General features: G+C 49.8%; 1 protein-coding gene across 1 annotated transcript in view; it reads left to right on the top strand.

The window, feature by feature from the left end:
• Positions 1–16,395, top strand: part of Tbcd (tubulin folding cofactor D) — a 191,184-nt gene that overhangs the window by 154,492 nt on the left and 20,297 nt on the right. The window contains exons 23-29 of the mRNA XM_008839647.3: positions 2,488–2,519; positions 5,257–5,319; positions 6,522–6,598; positions 7,976–8,057; positions 12,350–12,468; positions 14,551–14,642; positions 15,419–15,559. Coding sequence (XP_008837869.1) covers positions 2,488–2,519; positions 5,257–5,319; positions 6,522–6,598; positions 7,976–8,057; positions 12,350–12,468; positions 14,551–14,642; positions 15,419–15,559 — 606 coding nt within the window. The remainder of the gene's footprint in view (positions 1–2,487; positions 2,520–5,256; positions 5,320–6,521; positions 6,599–7,975; positions 8,058–12,349; positions 12,469–14,550; positions 14,643–15,418; positions 15,560–16,395) is intronic.

Below are 16,395 nucleotides of genomic sequence, written 5' to 3'. Positions count from 1 at the left end.
TGCAGTGATGGTGTCAATGAGCTGTGCAGTGATGGTGTCAATGAGCTGTGCAGTGATGGTGGTTTCAATGAGCTGTGCAGTGAAGGTGTCAGTGAGCTGTGCAGTGATGGTGTCAGTGAGCTGTGCAGTGAAGGTGTCAGTGAGCTCTGCAGTGAAGGTGGTTTCAATGAGCTGTGCAGTGAAGGTGGTTTCAATGAGCTGTGCAGTGATGGTGGTTTCAATGAGCTGTGCAGTGTAGGTGGTTTCAATGAGCTGTGCAGTGAAGGTGGTTTCAATGAGCTATGCAGTGAAGGTGGTTTCAATGAGCTGTGCAGTGATGGTGGTTTCAATGAGCTGTGCAGTGGCTGGGAACTCACGGCCTTCTTGCCCCAGCTCTGGTCCTCCGGGCCCATCAGAACCAGCTTCTACTGCCAGTCATCTCACAGTCTTGAACCTGTCTTTCTGTGCGGATTTGTGAACTGTTTTTGCTTCTTGCTGTGTCACGTGTACTCCTGACGTGAGGGTAAAAATTCCTTAAATCTTTGTTTTTTAGCAGTAGGATGAAATGACTGCCACACAAGTTATTAAAGACATTTAATTATTTAAAAATATCTTATTCATTATTTTTATTTTATGTGTACATGTGTATTGCCTGCATGTAGGTAAGTGCACCCGTGTCGTGCAATGCCCACGGAAGACAGAAGAGGCTGTCGGATCCCCTGGAACTGGAGTTACGGACAGTAGTTAACTGCCATGTGGGTGCTGGGATTCGAACCCCAGTCTTCTGCAAAAACAACCAGTGTTCTTAAGCGCTGAGCCATCTCTCCAGTCCCCAGATATTTAATTTTTACAGTATTTGCCCAATACTACAGAGGAGACTGTTTTAAATACTACAGAGATTTGGAAGCACACCGTGCTTCTCCTTGGAGAGCATGTGAGATACACTGTGTCAGCGGTGCTGTTCCCACTGCCGAGCAGGAGCGCAGGCACCCTATTTGGTGGTGTGACTGGGTTGCTGCTGGCATCCACGTTCCTGCCAGTCACAGTGTGTTTCAGAGCAGCTCTGGGGTCAGCTCCGAATTTCCAGAGGTGACTAGGGAGGCTTAGGGAAGAGGCACGCCTCCTGCTGGGTCTTCAGATGAGTGCACGTGTGGGGCTCTCACCCGCCATTCTCATCCCGGCCTTGGAAGGGGGGCTCCTTGTCCACCATCTGTTCTGTGGATTCATTCAGTTTCTGAGAAAATAATGTTCATATGATGAAGCTCATCAAATCGAAGTAAACACCTGCTTTGTCAGAAGCACCACCTGAGGGCCCATCCCCTTTTGCTGTTCCTGCCACAGTCCCGCTTTCCGTGGTGGTAGGTTGGAATTCTCTTTTGTTGGTCTGCTCCTCCTTGCATTTGACGCAGTTTCTCTTTCCAGTGCATCTCCCTAGCGTCTGTGAGCTCTGCGTCCTCTGTCTCTGTCTCATTCTGCTCCTGTCTCCCTCCACCCTTTAGCTGCACATGGAATAAGATGACCACACATGGTGACCTTGTGTAAACTTCTTTTCTGTTGGACATTTCTGGGTTGGTGTAAGTGACTCTTGCTTGAGGCCATGTTTTCCTGGTAGTTCTCTGCCACCAATTCTCACTTTCTGAGATTTACATTGCTGGGATTGGGTTCTGTTATATTTCTTCCTGGTGTGTGTTTGAACACTTGGAGACTGCGTCGAAGCCTCCAGTGGATCTAGAGCAGCATTGGCTCCTGTGAGGATCCCGCTGTGGCCTTTCCTTCCTGGCTGATGTTCCTAACCTGCGTAGATCTGAGGGGGTCCTGCCTTCTTCCATGGCACGTGCAGCTCAGGATCAGCCACAGGCCTTCTCCTTCCCAGTGCCCCTCTGCTTCAGGCTTTGGCCTCCATGGCCTCAAGACCTGGCTTGACAGGGTGGCCAGAGGCTCCACTTGGACTTTACCTTTGTACACATAGGAACTTCCTGGAGACCTCAGTGCTTTCTGACAGTGTTCTGGGGTACTGGACCTCGGTGCCGCGCTATCTCCCAGCCTTTGCCCCAGTGTTTCTGCATTTTTGTCCTAATTGTTTACTCTCTGAGTCAGATGCTGCTGCCTCCCAAGCCAGGCGCTATGCTCTTAGCTCCTGCTGCCAGTGCTGAGGGCTGGGTAGGTGCTGCAGGCAGGACGAATGGTAATGAGCAGTACTGGACTGACCACTGCTTTAGGTCAAGGGATAGTCATCTTGATGTTGTGGTGATGAGGTTGAGCAGTATTGGGGTTGGTTCTATATGATGACCAGGTGTCGTCGGTGTGAAGCTCAGAGGATGGGGGATGCTGGAGGATGGTCTTGCCACAGCTTCTTGTTCCTTTCCAAGAAGCAGATTCTCACTTCCAGAGACAGAGTCGCCCAATTAGCCTTTTCATAGTTTTTGGTATCTGAAGTTCTATCTGTTGCGTGGTGGGATGTTTCATGTGTAGGGGAGTTTAACTCTGCCTGTTCTCTTTGGTTTGTAGGGGTCTGGGAGGAGAGCTCATGAGACAAGCAGGTAGGTCTGGGGTGTAGACTCTGTCTTTGACCGTGGCAGAGGACAGAATGTCCTACGTCTGGGGTGTGGGCTGCCGTCCTTGACCGCGGCAAGGGCAGAATGTCCTACGTCTGGGGTGTGGGCTGCCGTCCTTGACTGCGGCAGAGGGCAGAGCATCCTGAGGTCAGGCCAGGCCTCCAGTAGCACGTGGTGGCAGTTGGCTCCTGTTTGAGATCCTGCCACTGTGCCTGGTTTGCTCGTGTCCAGGAGGCCCCCGACTAGCCCCCTGCATCTGCTCCACTGTGTCCAGTCCCTCCAGTTCACAGATCCAGGGCTCTGATCTTTTTCCAGCCACAGGACTGGCAACAGTGGGTGGGCCCATGGCGGTGTGCTGCAGACCACAGAGTGGCTTTTCCAAATCGTCCTCTGGCCAAGATGGGAGTACGAACTTTGGGATATGACTTTTCACAGATCCCGATTAGCTCCAGTCTGTTACAAACAAAGCAACAAACCAAAACAACAAAAGAGAAAAAGTTCTCACTCTGAAATACCCAAGACCATGGGAAGTTACAAGATTAGGTGCAGAGTCTTGTCATCTTTGTGTCACTTCCCCCAGCGCTGGCCTGTTTGATAACAGCATGCTCTCAGAGCCAGGGCACAGACAGATGTACCACGAGGTTCACGTGGACATAGGTGCCGTCCTGCTCACACGGGCAGAGGTAGCACCACGCTCACACAGATAGACATAAGCTCACATGGACAGAGACACCATTATGCTCATGCAGACAGACGTACCATCACTCTCCAACTGCAGGATTATCATCTCATCACAGTCTTGCTATGTGGCTCTGGCTAGCCTGGAACTCTCTATATCAACCAGGCTGACCTCAAGCTTCCAGTGGTCTTCCTGCCTTTACATCCTGAGTGCCTGGGTCGCAGGCATGTGCCGCCGAGCCTGGCCACTACCATTGTAATTGGAGGCACTCTGATAGGCACGCAGAGGAGGAAGAGAGTGAGCAGTACTAACAAGCACCTGAGCAGGCACAGGGAGGGGAGCCCCAGTGGTCATTGTGGGGAAGAGGTGCCAGGAGAGGGTGTGAGTGTGCCCCTGTGTCAACTGTGTCTGTTCCTGGTCCTCTTCATGATGGAGGCCTCTCCGCTCAGGGCTAGATTTCAGGAGTTTGTCGCCACCAGCTCTGTTGACTGCCATGGGATTCTTGTTTTATAAAAGAAACTGATAAGATCCCTGCTTTCTTGGTGTCACTTCTTTTTGTCACAATGCTATGAGTGTGGAAAAGCAGGTGGAAGTGGCCAGCATGGGAGAGGTTGGTGGTCAGGTCGGGATGAACCAGGCGGAGCTCGGGCATATCCAGCAGCTGCCTTCTCTGAGGTATAGCCCCGCACAGCTTGACTGCTGCTCTCCCGATGCTACCCAGGTGGTGCTCAGATGCCAGATGCTGCTGCAGTCAGTCAGCATCCTAGTTGTTTCCTCTGTATGAGCAGGTCCACATGCTGACCTGCTGTGTTCCTGCCCATGGATATGGTGGTCATGTTCTTATTTCACAGATCAGTACAACATAGTCATAGATGATCAGCATGTACCAGAGTTTTAGGCCCAAAGCCCATCCAGGACCCGGCCTTGAGGACAGTGGGCTTTACTACCCTGTTTCATACAACCTGCAGCCTTGGGCTACCTTGCACTGTGCCTCTGCAATGGACTTGTACCTTACATCCATTACACCCCCAGGTATCCTTCCACCTGTTTACACTTATGGACCCCAGATAGCCACCTGCCCCACACCTGTAGATTACCTGCCTTATACTTGTGAACCTCAGATGCTCACCTGTTGTACACCTGTATTCCCTCAAGTGATCAACCTGTCCTATCCTTGTGGACCCCAGGTGCCCTCTTGCCCTCTACCTATGAAGTTTAGGTGCTCACCTGTCTTATACCTTTGTGCCTGTAGGTAGCCCTTTGAGGCTTTATTCCCTGGGAAATCCATGTTTGGGTCCAGGACAGTCCTCGCTCCCTTGTGGGCATTTTTGTTGCTTTGGCTGTCCATTTGGGAGAAAGGACTGACCTTAGGGCCCGTGTCAGCTACGTTTTTAATTGCTATGACAAAACAGACAAAAGCAACATGGGGAAAGGGTTTTTTGGCTCACTTTGAGGGTGCAGCCTGTTGTGGTGGGGAAGGCAGCAGAGAGAGCAGCGTTAGCTGTGACATAGGCGTGTGAGGCTGTTGAAGCCAGGAAGCAGGGAGATGTGCTGGTGCTCAGCTCACTTTGTCTGAATTTGACCAGGACCTGAGTCCATGGAGTGGTACCACCACATTCAGGGTATGTCTTCCCTTCTCTGTTAAACTTCTCTGGAAACACCCTTATAGACACATCCAAGAGGTGATTCTGGGTCTCATCAAATTGAGATGACAGTGAAGACTAACCACCATGGGCCTGAGCTTGCTGAGCAGGCATGCTCCCACCAAGCTGCACTTGAGTCTCAAAATGTTATTGACTGAACTTAGGTTTCTGGGTGCACATAGGTTTCTCCCTGAGAGGGATCCCCAAGCGTTTTTGTCTACTGAGATCTGAAGTACCTTCTTCCTAATGTCCAGCTGGGGAGGTAGCCTGGGCTTGCCTGTGGCCTGACCAGCAAGGGGAGGTGGGTAGGAGCGTTTGATGCTGACTGATACGTATTTCAAGGTACAGTGAGGCTATAAGAGGTGCTTTGGAAAAGTAATATTTTTCTCTCTTTCTCTAGTGTGTGTTTTAATAGAGAACTTGTCACTTTCCAGAATGCCTTTTAGAGGTGACACTGTGATCGGTAAGTGCTGTTCTTGTCAGTGACACATGTAGCATTTTCTTCTCTGTTGTCCCATCTTACAAAGTAAGAAAGATGTGAGCATATGGAGGTGGATGGTAACGATTGTATTTGAGAAGGTCACAGGATTGGGGCGCTGTTCTAATCTGCTTCTTCGTTGCTGTGACAAAATATTCTGACCAATACCAACTTGGGGAGGAAAGGGTTTATTCAGCTTACATCTCCCAAGTCACAGTTCATCACTGAGGGAGCCCAGAGCAGGAACCTGGAGGCAGGAGCTGGAGCACAGGCCATGGAGGATCACTGCTTACTGGCTTGCTCCCCTGGCCCATGCTCAGCCTGCTTTCTTATACAACATAGGCCCATCTGCCCAGGGGTGGCACCACCTACATCACTCAACAATCAAGAAAATGCCTCATGGACATGGCCACAGGCCAATCTAATGGAGGCAGTTCCCCAGTTGAGGCTCCCTCAACCCAGGTGTGTCGAGTTGACACTAAAGCACCCAGCACAGGTACCTTGTCTTGAAATTTCTGCAGGCTCCTGCCAGCCTCTCCCTACAGGCCCAAGGAGGGGAGGGTGTCTTTCCTGGACCCTCCACGGCACTCCTGGCTGTGGCTTTCCGTGTCACCACCAGTACCCAGTGCTGGGCACTTGAGGTCAGCCCTCTCCCAAATAGATGGCTGGGCTCCATGGCCCAGAATTTCAGATCTAGTGATGACAGCTGTGTGGCACTAGGTGGTCCATTCCCAGGCCTCCCCAGTCTCAAGTCACTAATCTCGTTTAGCTGAACAGAGTAAGCAGTTAGCGCCACATCATATGCTGGATGTAGTTGCATTGGGTGTTGGGTTTCAGTCGGTGGGGACCAGGAGATGGCCTGAGGGAGAGAGAGGACAGACCACTGAAAGCTTGCAACTGTAATAACAAAACAGAAAGTTCCCAAACATGGTGTTTAAGTCCTTGGTTTACAGGGAGTGGCATTTCCTACACCATGGCAGGGGTTGGGTATCAGGGGTCCTGACTTTTAGTAGCCTGAGGTGGGCCTCCTGGAATTGGGGCCTGTGGGTATCTGTTCTATCTGAATGTGCTCTTGAGGTTCTACAGATGTACTCTAGAGGTCACCTGCTCCAAGACCAAGTGGATGCTTGTTACTTAAAGCATCAGCTGTGTTTCTGAGGTGATATGTCATTTTTCTTCTTTGGTAGACGATTGGCAGTGGCTGATCAGTGACACTCTCAGAAGTCTCCACCTTGTTTCAAGCCACTCCAGGCAACAGATCAAGGTATGCCAAGCAAAGTTTCCTCATGCCGTGTCAAAAGTGATGCTAATGCCATCCACAGTGCCTGTCTGAGGCCTTTGTGCACACGTCATTTTCATTTACTGACGTGACAGTCCACAGTACTATCATTGGGTCTGTGTGATTTGCATATGCAGCCTAGTGTGACCATTTGTGGCCAAGTGGTTTACTTTTTTACTACAGTTTCTGGCTTTACCAAAATACTTTCCCCATGTTGATAGCAATGATTTGCTCAGGTAGAACCTAAACCCTAGTGAGCTATAGGAATTCAGGTTTAGAAACTGTTCACATAGAGATGTAAAAAACCACAGGCAAGATTCTGCCAGGGCAGCTGGATGCCAGGGCTCGGTGCGGTTAGAGCACCAGTGACCACGCGTGTGTGGCCTGGCAGAGCTATGGCATACAACCTGTTGTTCTGGCAGTAAGACGTGGTTGCTGATGTTGGAGAGGCTCTGCTGTCAGGGTGAGTAGTGGCAGTTTGGGCTTCATGATCCCTGCCTGCCCTGCGTTTCCTTCTTTTGTTTCTTAGACTTGTTCATTCTGTGGAACTGTGAACTGTGGCACAGCCTTCCTGGTTCAATTTGGAGGCCTCATGATCAGTGTCTCAATATTTTCTTTGAAGAAGTGACCCATAAGTCACGCCAGCAGTGGTTGTGACACTTGGCTACGTAGCATCTCTGTGCTGAGCTTCACTGTCCCTCCTCAGCTCCTCTCCCCTTGGTTCTGGGGAGGGGCATTTGGAAGAAACTAGAAGTCTAGTTTCTTCTAGAAGCATTTGCCGTGTGCTGACTGAATGGTCACAGAAGGCTTGAGTTGGGTTGGGGCCTTCTCTGCAAACAGGTGGGGATCCAGGGAGATGCCTCACCATGACCTCCTGCCTCATGTGACACAGCATTGTCCTGCTCCATGGAGGCTCCCAGAGCTGAGATCGATTCCTTGCCCTCTTTGCTGGGCATATCCTCCAGTTCACGACGCTGCTATCCTCTAAATGAGGCTCCTGCAGCACTGCCTCAAGCCCTCACCAACGAAAACAACATACCTGCCTCTGGCATTACTTCTGCTGGGAAAGGGGAAGAAAAAAAAAAAAAAGCCTTATCTTAGTAACTGCTCCACATAGAATTTGTACTGTATGGAAGAAATACCAAGTCCTCACTTTAGTTTACTAGTGCAGAGAGTTTGAAGTGATTGTCAGTGAGCAGACACACTGCGACCGTGAGAGACTTGGAAGGGAAGCCCGAGAACAGCGACGCATACCGTGGTTTGTCTCTAGATCCAGTCACTGTGCTGGAGCTCATGGCTTGTGTGTCTCTGGCAGAGGCTTCTCCACAGAGTCCCTCTCACTCATGTCCTCCTCTGTTTCAGGAGGCAGCTGTCTCAGCCCTGGCTGCTCTCTGCAGTGAATACTACCGGAAGGAGCCTGGGGAGACAGGCTTTACCACTGAGCGTAAGTGAGCTGCATGCTGGGCAGGAGTGACATGATGCCCAGGAGTCCTGGGCCGAGCTAGGCAAGGAAGCAAAGCTCTGCACCCCTTTCTGGGTAATCTCCAAGGAACCAGCTTGTTCAGGCACTAGGCTATGGGGAGAAGGGGTCCTGGTTACACACTGGCTTTCATACACTCCTCCAGAACCATGTGGGTTCCAGAGACATGGCACCCTTGTGTCCATTAGTCCAGCCTACTTGCCCAAGGAGGCTTTTTCATTTCTGACCAGACAGCTTCTGTGGGACATGACCTCCCAGGGACTGTACGGGGCAGCTGGCCTGGAGCACAGGCCTTTCTTCTACAGGCAGACCCCTGTGTTTCCGCACTGCTTGCTCACTCTTAAACCTTCTTCGGTTTAGTCCTTTGGGGATTCCAGTCTTGCACTGTTGGAGTCTTTGAGTCTGGGATGTGTCGTTTTTCTCCATCTCTCATCCCCCATCATCCTGCTTCATTTCCTCTCCTTTGCCCATTTCTGCCATTGCCGTCCGAGCTCTCTCTTCTTCTATGCCTCCATTTTCATCACCGTGGTGACCCTTCTGAATGTTTCTCTCCTGAGTTCTGTTGGCTCAGTGCTGTTTGGCCACAGCCTCCTTAATGTCCTGCCCCTCGAGGCTTTGCGCACATGCTACTTCTTTATGTGTATGTCATATGTTGAAGTCTGTTTCAGAATCTTCATGTGCACAGTGACATTCTGCTAGCTTTTTAGAAAGACATATTTGCATATTTGTCTTCACATGTTAACACATTTTGTGCCGTTTCGTCTTTGCCAGAACAGCGTGAGCTCATTTGCCATGTGCAGCTGCTACTCCATGTACATCCAGCACCAACTGTGCTGATGCGAAGCTGGTTTCTGGGTTCAAGGTCACTGTATTAGTTACTTTTCTGTTGCTGTGATAAAAACGCCATGACCAGATGCCTCTTAAGGAAGAGTTTATTTTGGCTTATGGTTCTAGAGAGGTAAAAGTCCGTCATGGTGGGGAGGTATGGCAGCAAGCAGAACATATGGCTGCAGGGGGAGGAAGCTGAGAACTTTATCCTCAACCACAAGCATGAAGCAAAGACCAGCTCCCAAGTGGGAGGGGACTGCAGGCTCAAAGCCCCTCCCCAGCATCATACTTCCTACAGCAAGGCTGTACCTCCTAAACCTCTCCAAACAGTGCTGCCAGTTGGGGACCAAGTGCTCGGATACCCAAGCCTATGGGTATCCAACCAAACCACCACATTCGTGAGCACTACTTTTTAGAAAGACATATTTGCATGCTGTTTGTACACAGCATTCCTTTATGTTAATAGAAAACATGACCACACCTGAAGAACACGAATGACTAGAATTACTGTATGTGCACAAAATCACCTGTCCAGTAGTCTACGTCCACTTCCTATACTTTATAAAATATGAAAATACACTGTAGCTTGATCTTTGGCAGATAACTCTTTATATGTGTGTGTGCATGTGGAGGCCAGAGGTTAGTAGTGGGTGTTTTTCCTCAATCCCTCTCTGCTTTAATTTTTTGAGACAGGTCTCTCACTGAACCTGAAGGTCATTGATTTGGCTAGGGTAGCTGGCCAATGAGCTTCAGAGACCTGTCTGTCTCCATTCCTCCCCTAAGCACTGGGGTTTCAGGTATGTGCCACCATGCCTGGCTTTTTTACAGGGGCTCCAGAGATCTGAACTCAGGTTCTCATGCTTTTATGGCAAGAACATTAGCAACTGAGCCACCTCTCTAGCCCAACTCTTTCTTCTTTATAAGCTGACTATCTCAGGTATCTGTTTCTGTAAAAGAAATCTGATGAACACAAGGTAGAAAGTTAAGGATGGGACAAGGGAGTGGAAGGATTTTGAAGTCCTGAAGACATTGAGGGTAGGGCTAAGAAGACCTAAGTATGCTCTGTCTCCTTTCTACCCAAGACTTCTTGGAAGGAAAGAAGGTTTTTTAAAAGGTCAAGGACCACAGAAGAAGATGTGGCACATGGCCTAGACTGAAGGAGACATTCTTTAAACTTCCATCCCAGCTCCCAGAGCCTCCCATCCCCTTTTGACATTCTGGTGGCTTTGAAATATTTGTCTCGAGGCTAGACCACTCTTAAACTTCAACTGTATACAACTGTCACAAAATCCACACATGTACCACTGGCCTCTTAATGTTCACTCCCTAATCTCCTTATTTTCTACCAATATTTACCATCTCAGCAAATAGCAGATTCCACTACACAAAGGAGCTCAGTCATGATACATCTCTATCCATCATACTCCTCCCTCCAAGACTGAACCCATTACTGAATTCTGCCAATTGTTCTCTACAAGTACATGGGGCATTGTGTGTGTGTGTGTGTGTGTGTGTGTGTGTGTGTGTGTGTGTGTGAACCACTTGTGTGCAGGTACCCTCAGAGGCCAGAAGATGTGTTGGATCTCCTGGTGCTGGAGTTACAAATGATTGTGGGCCACCCAATGTGGGGTTTGGGTGCTGGGATCTGAACTCTGGTCCCCTGTAAAAGCATCAAGTGCTCTTAGCTGCTGAGCCCTCTTTCTATCTTCTTTTTTTTTTTTTTTAAATGTTTTTTATTTTTTTTTATTTTATGTTTATGTGTGTATTGCCTGCGTGTAGAAAAGTGCACCCATGTCGTGCGATGCCTGCAGAGGACAGAAGAGGCTGTCGGATCCCCTGGAACTGGAGTTACAGACAGTTGTTAGCTGTCATGTGGGTTCTGGGATTTGAACCCGGGTCTTCTGCAAGAACAACCACAGTGTTCTTAACCGCTGAGCCATCTCTCCAGGCCTCCCCCCACCACCTTCTTTTTTGAGAAAGTCTCCTACTGAACCTGGGGTTTGCCAGTTAGGCCAGCTGGCTGGCCAGTGAGCCCCACAGATCCTTATATCTACCTCACTATTGCTGGGCTTATAGGTGCCTGCTGCCAGGCTGGCTTCTTAGGTGGGTGCTGGGGATCCAAGCCCAGGTCCTCATGCTTGATCTAACAAGAAGTTTACCAACGAGCTATCTTCCCAGGGCCATGGCAGACTTTTGAAGCCAGTGTGTCTATAGTGTCCCTTAACCACAGGCAGTTTCTGTTGAGGGGTAGCATTGCTTTATGCCATCTGTTTCTAAAAGGGGGAGCAATGAGACCACATTTGCATTCCAAGGAGAGTGCCATGTTGTGCCTGTCCCAAATAACCACTGGTGTGTTAAAACTCAGGTGATGGGAGGCTCTTATTTCAGGTGACTACTGCAGTGAGTTCACTCTGGAGTGCATGAATCGGCTCACACTTCTCTGCCTGCACATCGGAGGATGGATAGAGCATATTGCAGGGGTTGGAGTGCATGGGTCCCGACAGCCAGTGAAGACCAGTCTGGCAGGCAGGACTCAGTGGTGGCTATTCACTTCTCTCCAAACTCTTACCCCTCACCCTGCACCAAGCCCCCGGGCTCCTAGGTTCCTGTTTCTCCTTTGAGACCTCTGTTCCTATTCCTGTCACAGCCCAGTGCTCTTGCCCAGCGTCCATTGTGTTCTGCTCCCCTTCCTACCCCAGGAGGGCTCAGTCCCAAAGCTTTGCCACCAGCCTGGAACTGTATTCTCTGTCTCAGTGGGATCCTCTCATTCTTAGGCATCGAATATATTTTTAATTTTGTTATTTTTATTTTATGTGTACACATGTATCGTCTGCATGTAGGTAAGTGCACCCATGTCGTGCAATGCCCGCGGAGGACAGAAGAGGCTGTCGGATTCCCTGAAACTGCAGTTACGGACAGTTGTTAGCTGCCATGTGGGTGTTGGGATTCGAACCCGGGTCTTCTTCAAGAACAACCAGTGTTCTTAACTGCTGAGCCATCTCTCCAGCCCCTAGACATCATGTTTTATCATAAGCATTTACATGATGAGAACTGTGAATGCATCAACTCTATTCTCCTGAGAAGGAAACCATACAGCTGAAACCGCTCATGGAAGCGAGGCCCAGAAGTATGTCTCTATTCCAAGTCATAGCGTAAGGTCCCCGGGAGACCAGAGGATTGCGAGTTCAAGGTCAGCCTGGTTTAAATAGGGAGATTCTGTCACAAACAAAACAAGCACAAAATGAAAAAAAAACGTACAAAAACCTTAAAAAACGCCTGCATAAATTCTTTTATATCTTACTAATGTATCACTTTGAAGACATGTTTGTTTCAGAGCGTTGCCCCTGCTTGCCTACTGCCCTGGCTCATGTTTCTGAGGGGTGGCACTGGACAACGGCCCTTTCTTCAGTGTCCTCCCTTCTTTCCAGAGAAGCTGATCCCGCAGTACCTCGCTGAGCTCCGGAGCCCAGAGGAGATGACGCGCTGTGGCTTCTCCTCAGCCCTGGGTGCCCTCCCAGACTTCCTTCTCAGGGGCCATCTGCAGCAGGTGAGGCTGAGAGCAGAGTGGGTGCAGGTGCGAGGAGCGGGCCACACGACCGATGCCCACTCTGCATGCCTCTGTGAGGGGAAGGAATTCCTGGCAATGGTGGCCATGCAGGAGAGTGGCTGATGGGCCTGAACCCCAGCATGTTGGCTAACCTACTCTTGCAAGACACACTGGAGATCTGTGCTTGGCTTTATAGGGGAAGGCACCCTCTGAAGGAGCTGTTGCTGCCTGGATGGGAACACACTTACCTTTGCATATTGACCTGGAGCCCTGCACCTTGTCTGTGGCCATGGTGGGAGGCAAGGCTGTCTATGGGCAGAGGCTGCCAGCCCCATGTCTCAGCCTGGTGTCCTGTGCACCTCTGCCAACTCTTTAAGACACATCATGTGTTGGCATTTTGCTCCCTTTTGAGACCCCTAGTGCCCCACCAGGGCATCCCTGAAAGCCTCAAGAAGCAGATGCTTGTCCATTCTTTGCCTCAAGATCCTCACCCCCAGGGTAGGTGCCTCCACCTCCCTCAGTGTCACTTCTCACATTACTCTGTCTGCTCTGATAAGGCTTGCCCCATCCCCTCTCAGCATCCTGTGATCACCTGTCCTTGTCTAAGCCGTGGGCATTCACCAGCCTGACCCTGGGAACAATATTTCTTCTGCTTTTACCTACCTGGTCCATCAAGCTCATGCAACTTTCCTCCCTGAGCTGAAACACCAGGCCTGGCTCTGCCACCCTTTCTGTAGATGTCCTTGCTGTTGTCTGCCCCCGATGCTTACCACACAAGCCACGGTGAAGTGACAGGATCTCCACAGTTCAGTGGTCCCTCCTGTGGGACCAGAGCTCAGACAGCTTTTGACGGTGTGCTGGGTGGGCCTCTCCACCCTCGTAACAGGCAGGCCTGGTACAGCTGTTGCACTGACAGATTCACCCTGGAGTTAATCCCCTTAAAATGTGGGTAAGCACAAAGTGGGTTTGGGAACTGAATTGTCAGTTCAGGAAGGGCCTGCAAGGTGTCTCAGTGAGTAAAAGCACCTGCTGGACAGCTGGTGACTCGAGCGCAATGCCTGGGACCTGTGAAAAGGCAGAGACCAACTCCACAAAGCGGTCCTCCGTCTTCCACCTGCTGTGGTATGTGCACACCTGCACACACACAGACAGAAAAAGTAGTTGCTGAGAGCCAGAATGCCCCCTGTCCCAGGTCTGAACAATACACAGGGAGATCCTGTGGAGTGAGGTCAGGTCCCTGGTGGGGTGGGCTGGGGTGCAGTAGGGGGGAGGATGCAAGGTGGGGCCCGTCTGGTGTGTCCTTCCTAAGCTAAACCAGTACATGCTGTCTTGTGTTAGAGGTGGCTCCTGTGAGCTACCCAGCAAGCCCTACCCATGGACTGTATCCTGTGGCCCAGAATCACATCTCTACCTGTAGCAGAAGTGAGTTTACAGTCAGGCATGGTGGTACACACTTGTAATCCTAGAACTGGGGAGGGTGAGACAGGAGATCTTGAGTTCAAGGCCAGTCTGGGCTACTTACGGAGACTGTCTAAAAACCAAGCAGGTGGGGCTGGAGAGATGGCTCAGCAGTTAAGAACACTGACTGTTCTTGCAGAAGACCTGGGTTTGAATCCCAGCACCCACATGGCAGCTAACAACTGTCCGTAACTCCAGTTCCAGGGGATCTGACAGCCTCTTCCATCCTCCGCGGGCATTGCACAACACGGGTGCACTTACCTACATGGAGGCAATACACGCATACATATAAAATAAAAATAATAAATAATGGGGCTGGAGAGATGGCTCAGTGGTTGAGAGCACTGACTGCTCTTGCAGAGGACCCGGGTTTGATCCCCAGCACTCACATGGCAGCTATGCACCATCCTTCACTCCAGTTCCAGGGGATCTGACAGCCTCTTCCATCCTCCGCGGGCATTGCACAACACAGGCGCACTCACATACATGCAGGCAATACACTCATAACATAAAACTATAATAAATATTTTAAAAAAATAAAATATTTTAAAAAATAAAAACAAAACCCAAACAAGTATGTTTGTTTCATGGCTAATGCTTATCTAGGGATTCTGCTGTCCTCAGGTTCTCTCAGGTCTGAAAACAGTCACCTGCACCTCTCCCAAGGATGTGAGCTTTGCTGAGGCCAGGAGGGACAGCTTGAAGGCAATCTCGAGGTAAGCCTCTAGCCCAGCGGCCCAGCATCAACAAGCATAGCATGGGTTATTGGGCTATCACAGAGCAGATGTGTAGAAGTGTTTTGTTACTTCTTGTTTTCTAGTTTCTTCCCCTTCAGGAACTGCCAGGGAACATTTCCAGCTCTGGGAGGCTTAGTGACAGGTGTATGTTACAGCTACAGCTGTACTAGACCTGCCATGAGGTTGCACCTTACTTGAAAAACTGCCTCAGAAACTGGGGAACAGTGGTTTGAGGCTAGCCCTGGCAAGACTGTGAGGCCTGGTCTCAAACCAAGCACAAACCAAAGCATCATGGGGGTCCAGAGAACAGTCTGGTAGCAGGGTGCTTAGTTAGCATAGTGAGGCCCTGAGTTCTAACCTCAGTACTGCAAGTACAGGAATAAATATTTAAAACTGAATAAAGACTTGAGATTGTGCCTCAACTTGAGGCTGAGGGGCAGTGCTTGCAGCTTGTGTCTTGTCGACCTTGGCCTATAAAGGCCGTGTGTGGGGCTGCCTGTCTCTTCTAGGTCCCTGTGGTCCTGTAAGCCCATTCATCCCCTGGCTTCTCATAGAAGCTGAACCCTTCTGTCAGGGTGGAAGGGAGGAAGGACCAGCCACCTGGGGATGTGACTGTGACTGAGTATCATCCTCACCTGTGGTGGAAAGGGTACCTTGGGCCCCTGAGTTGTCCTTGAGTCTCCTGGGCTGAAGGAAAATGCACCAGCCCATTGTGGTGTGAAGAACAGGCTCACAGACATACATTTTAATTTCAGAATTTGCCAGACTGTTGGTGTGAACTCAGAGGGACCACCTGATGAAGTTGTATGCAGAGAGAACATTGCTGAGGTCTATGCCGCTCTGCTGAACTCCATGAGCGACTATACCACAGACAGCAGAGGGGACGTAGGCGCCTGGTAAGGGCTGTTTGCGGTATGACATCCCTGCTGTCTCATTAGTATCCCGAGATGGGGCAGACCTCTTGGCACCAGGACTTGAAATGATGGCATTATGTCCTGGCAGATGCCCTCTTGAGGGCTGTCTTTGCTCAAGTCCCAGGTGGACACTGATGAACCTGTGCTTGCCTGTTCTGCTGGCCAGGCATCTATAGTCCTGTGAGTCTGCCCAAGCATCCTTTGCTCCTGTAGGGCAGGTGTCTTGCCCAGTTTGCAGAAGAGCCTGTGAGGAGAGAACAGAGACAGCTGCTGTCACTGTCGGGTGAAATGACAGCTGTACCTCATACTGTATCCTGCTGTTAGAAGATACTGTCTTGAGAGTCATCAGAACTGGGAGAGAGCTTGTTGCCCCCTGTGTGGGATGTTCCAGATTTATTTATTTATTTATTTATTTATTTATTTATTTATTTTTGGTCTTTTTGAGACAGGGTCTTCCTGTAGCCCCAGCTGGCCTGGAACTCACTATGTGGACCAGGCTGACCTGGAACTCAGAGACACCTGCCTGTATCTGCCTCCTGAGTGCTCAGACTAAAGGTGTGTGCCACCACGCCTGGCCATCAGACTTTTTTTTTTTTAATTTAACTTTGAATAAAACTTTATTGAGAATTTTATACATGCATATAAGGTGTTTTGATCAAATCCAAACCCATTCTCTCCCCTCTAACACCTCCCATATCTCCCCATCACTTTTTTCTGACAACTTTGTATACTCTTTCTTTCTTTCTTTCTTTCTTTCTTTCTTTCTTTCTTTCTTTCTTTCTTTCTTTCTTTCTTTCTTTCTTTCTTTCTTTCTTTCT

This window comes from Nannospalax galili, unplaced genomic scaffold, assembly GCF_000622305.1.
Source record: "Nannospalax galili isolate Female #2095 unplaced genomic scaffold, S.galili_v1.0 scaffold679, whole genome shotgun sequence".
Lineage (NCBI taxonomy): Eukaryota > Metazoa > Chordata > Mammalia > Rodentia > Spalacidae > Nannospalax > Nannospalax galili.
The sequence above is the reverse complement of the archived record's forward strand: the minus strand, read 5'-3'. Positions and strand labels throughout refer to the sequence as shown.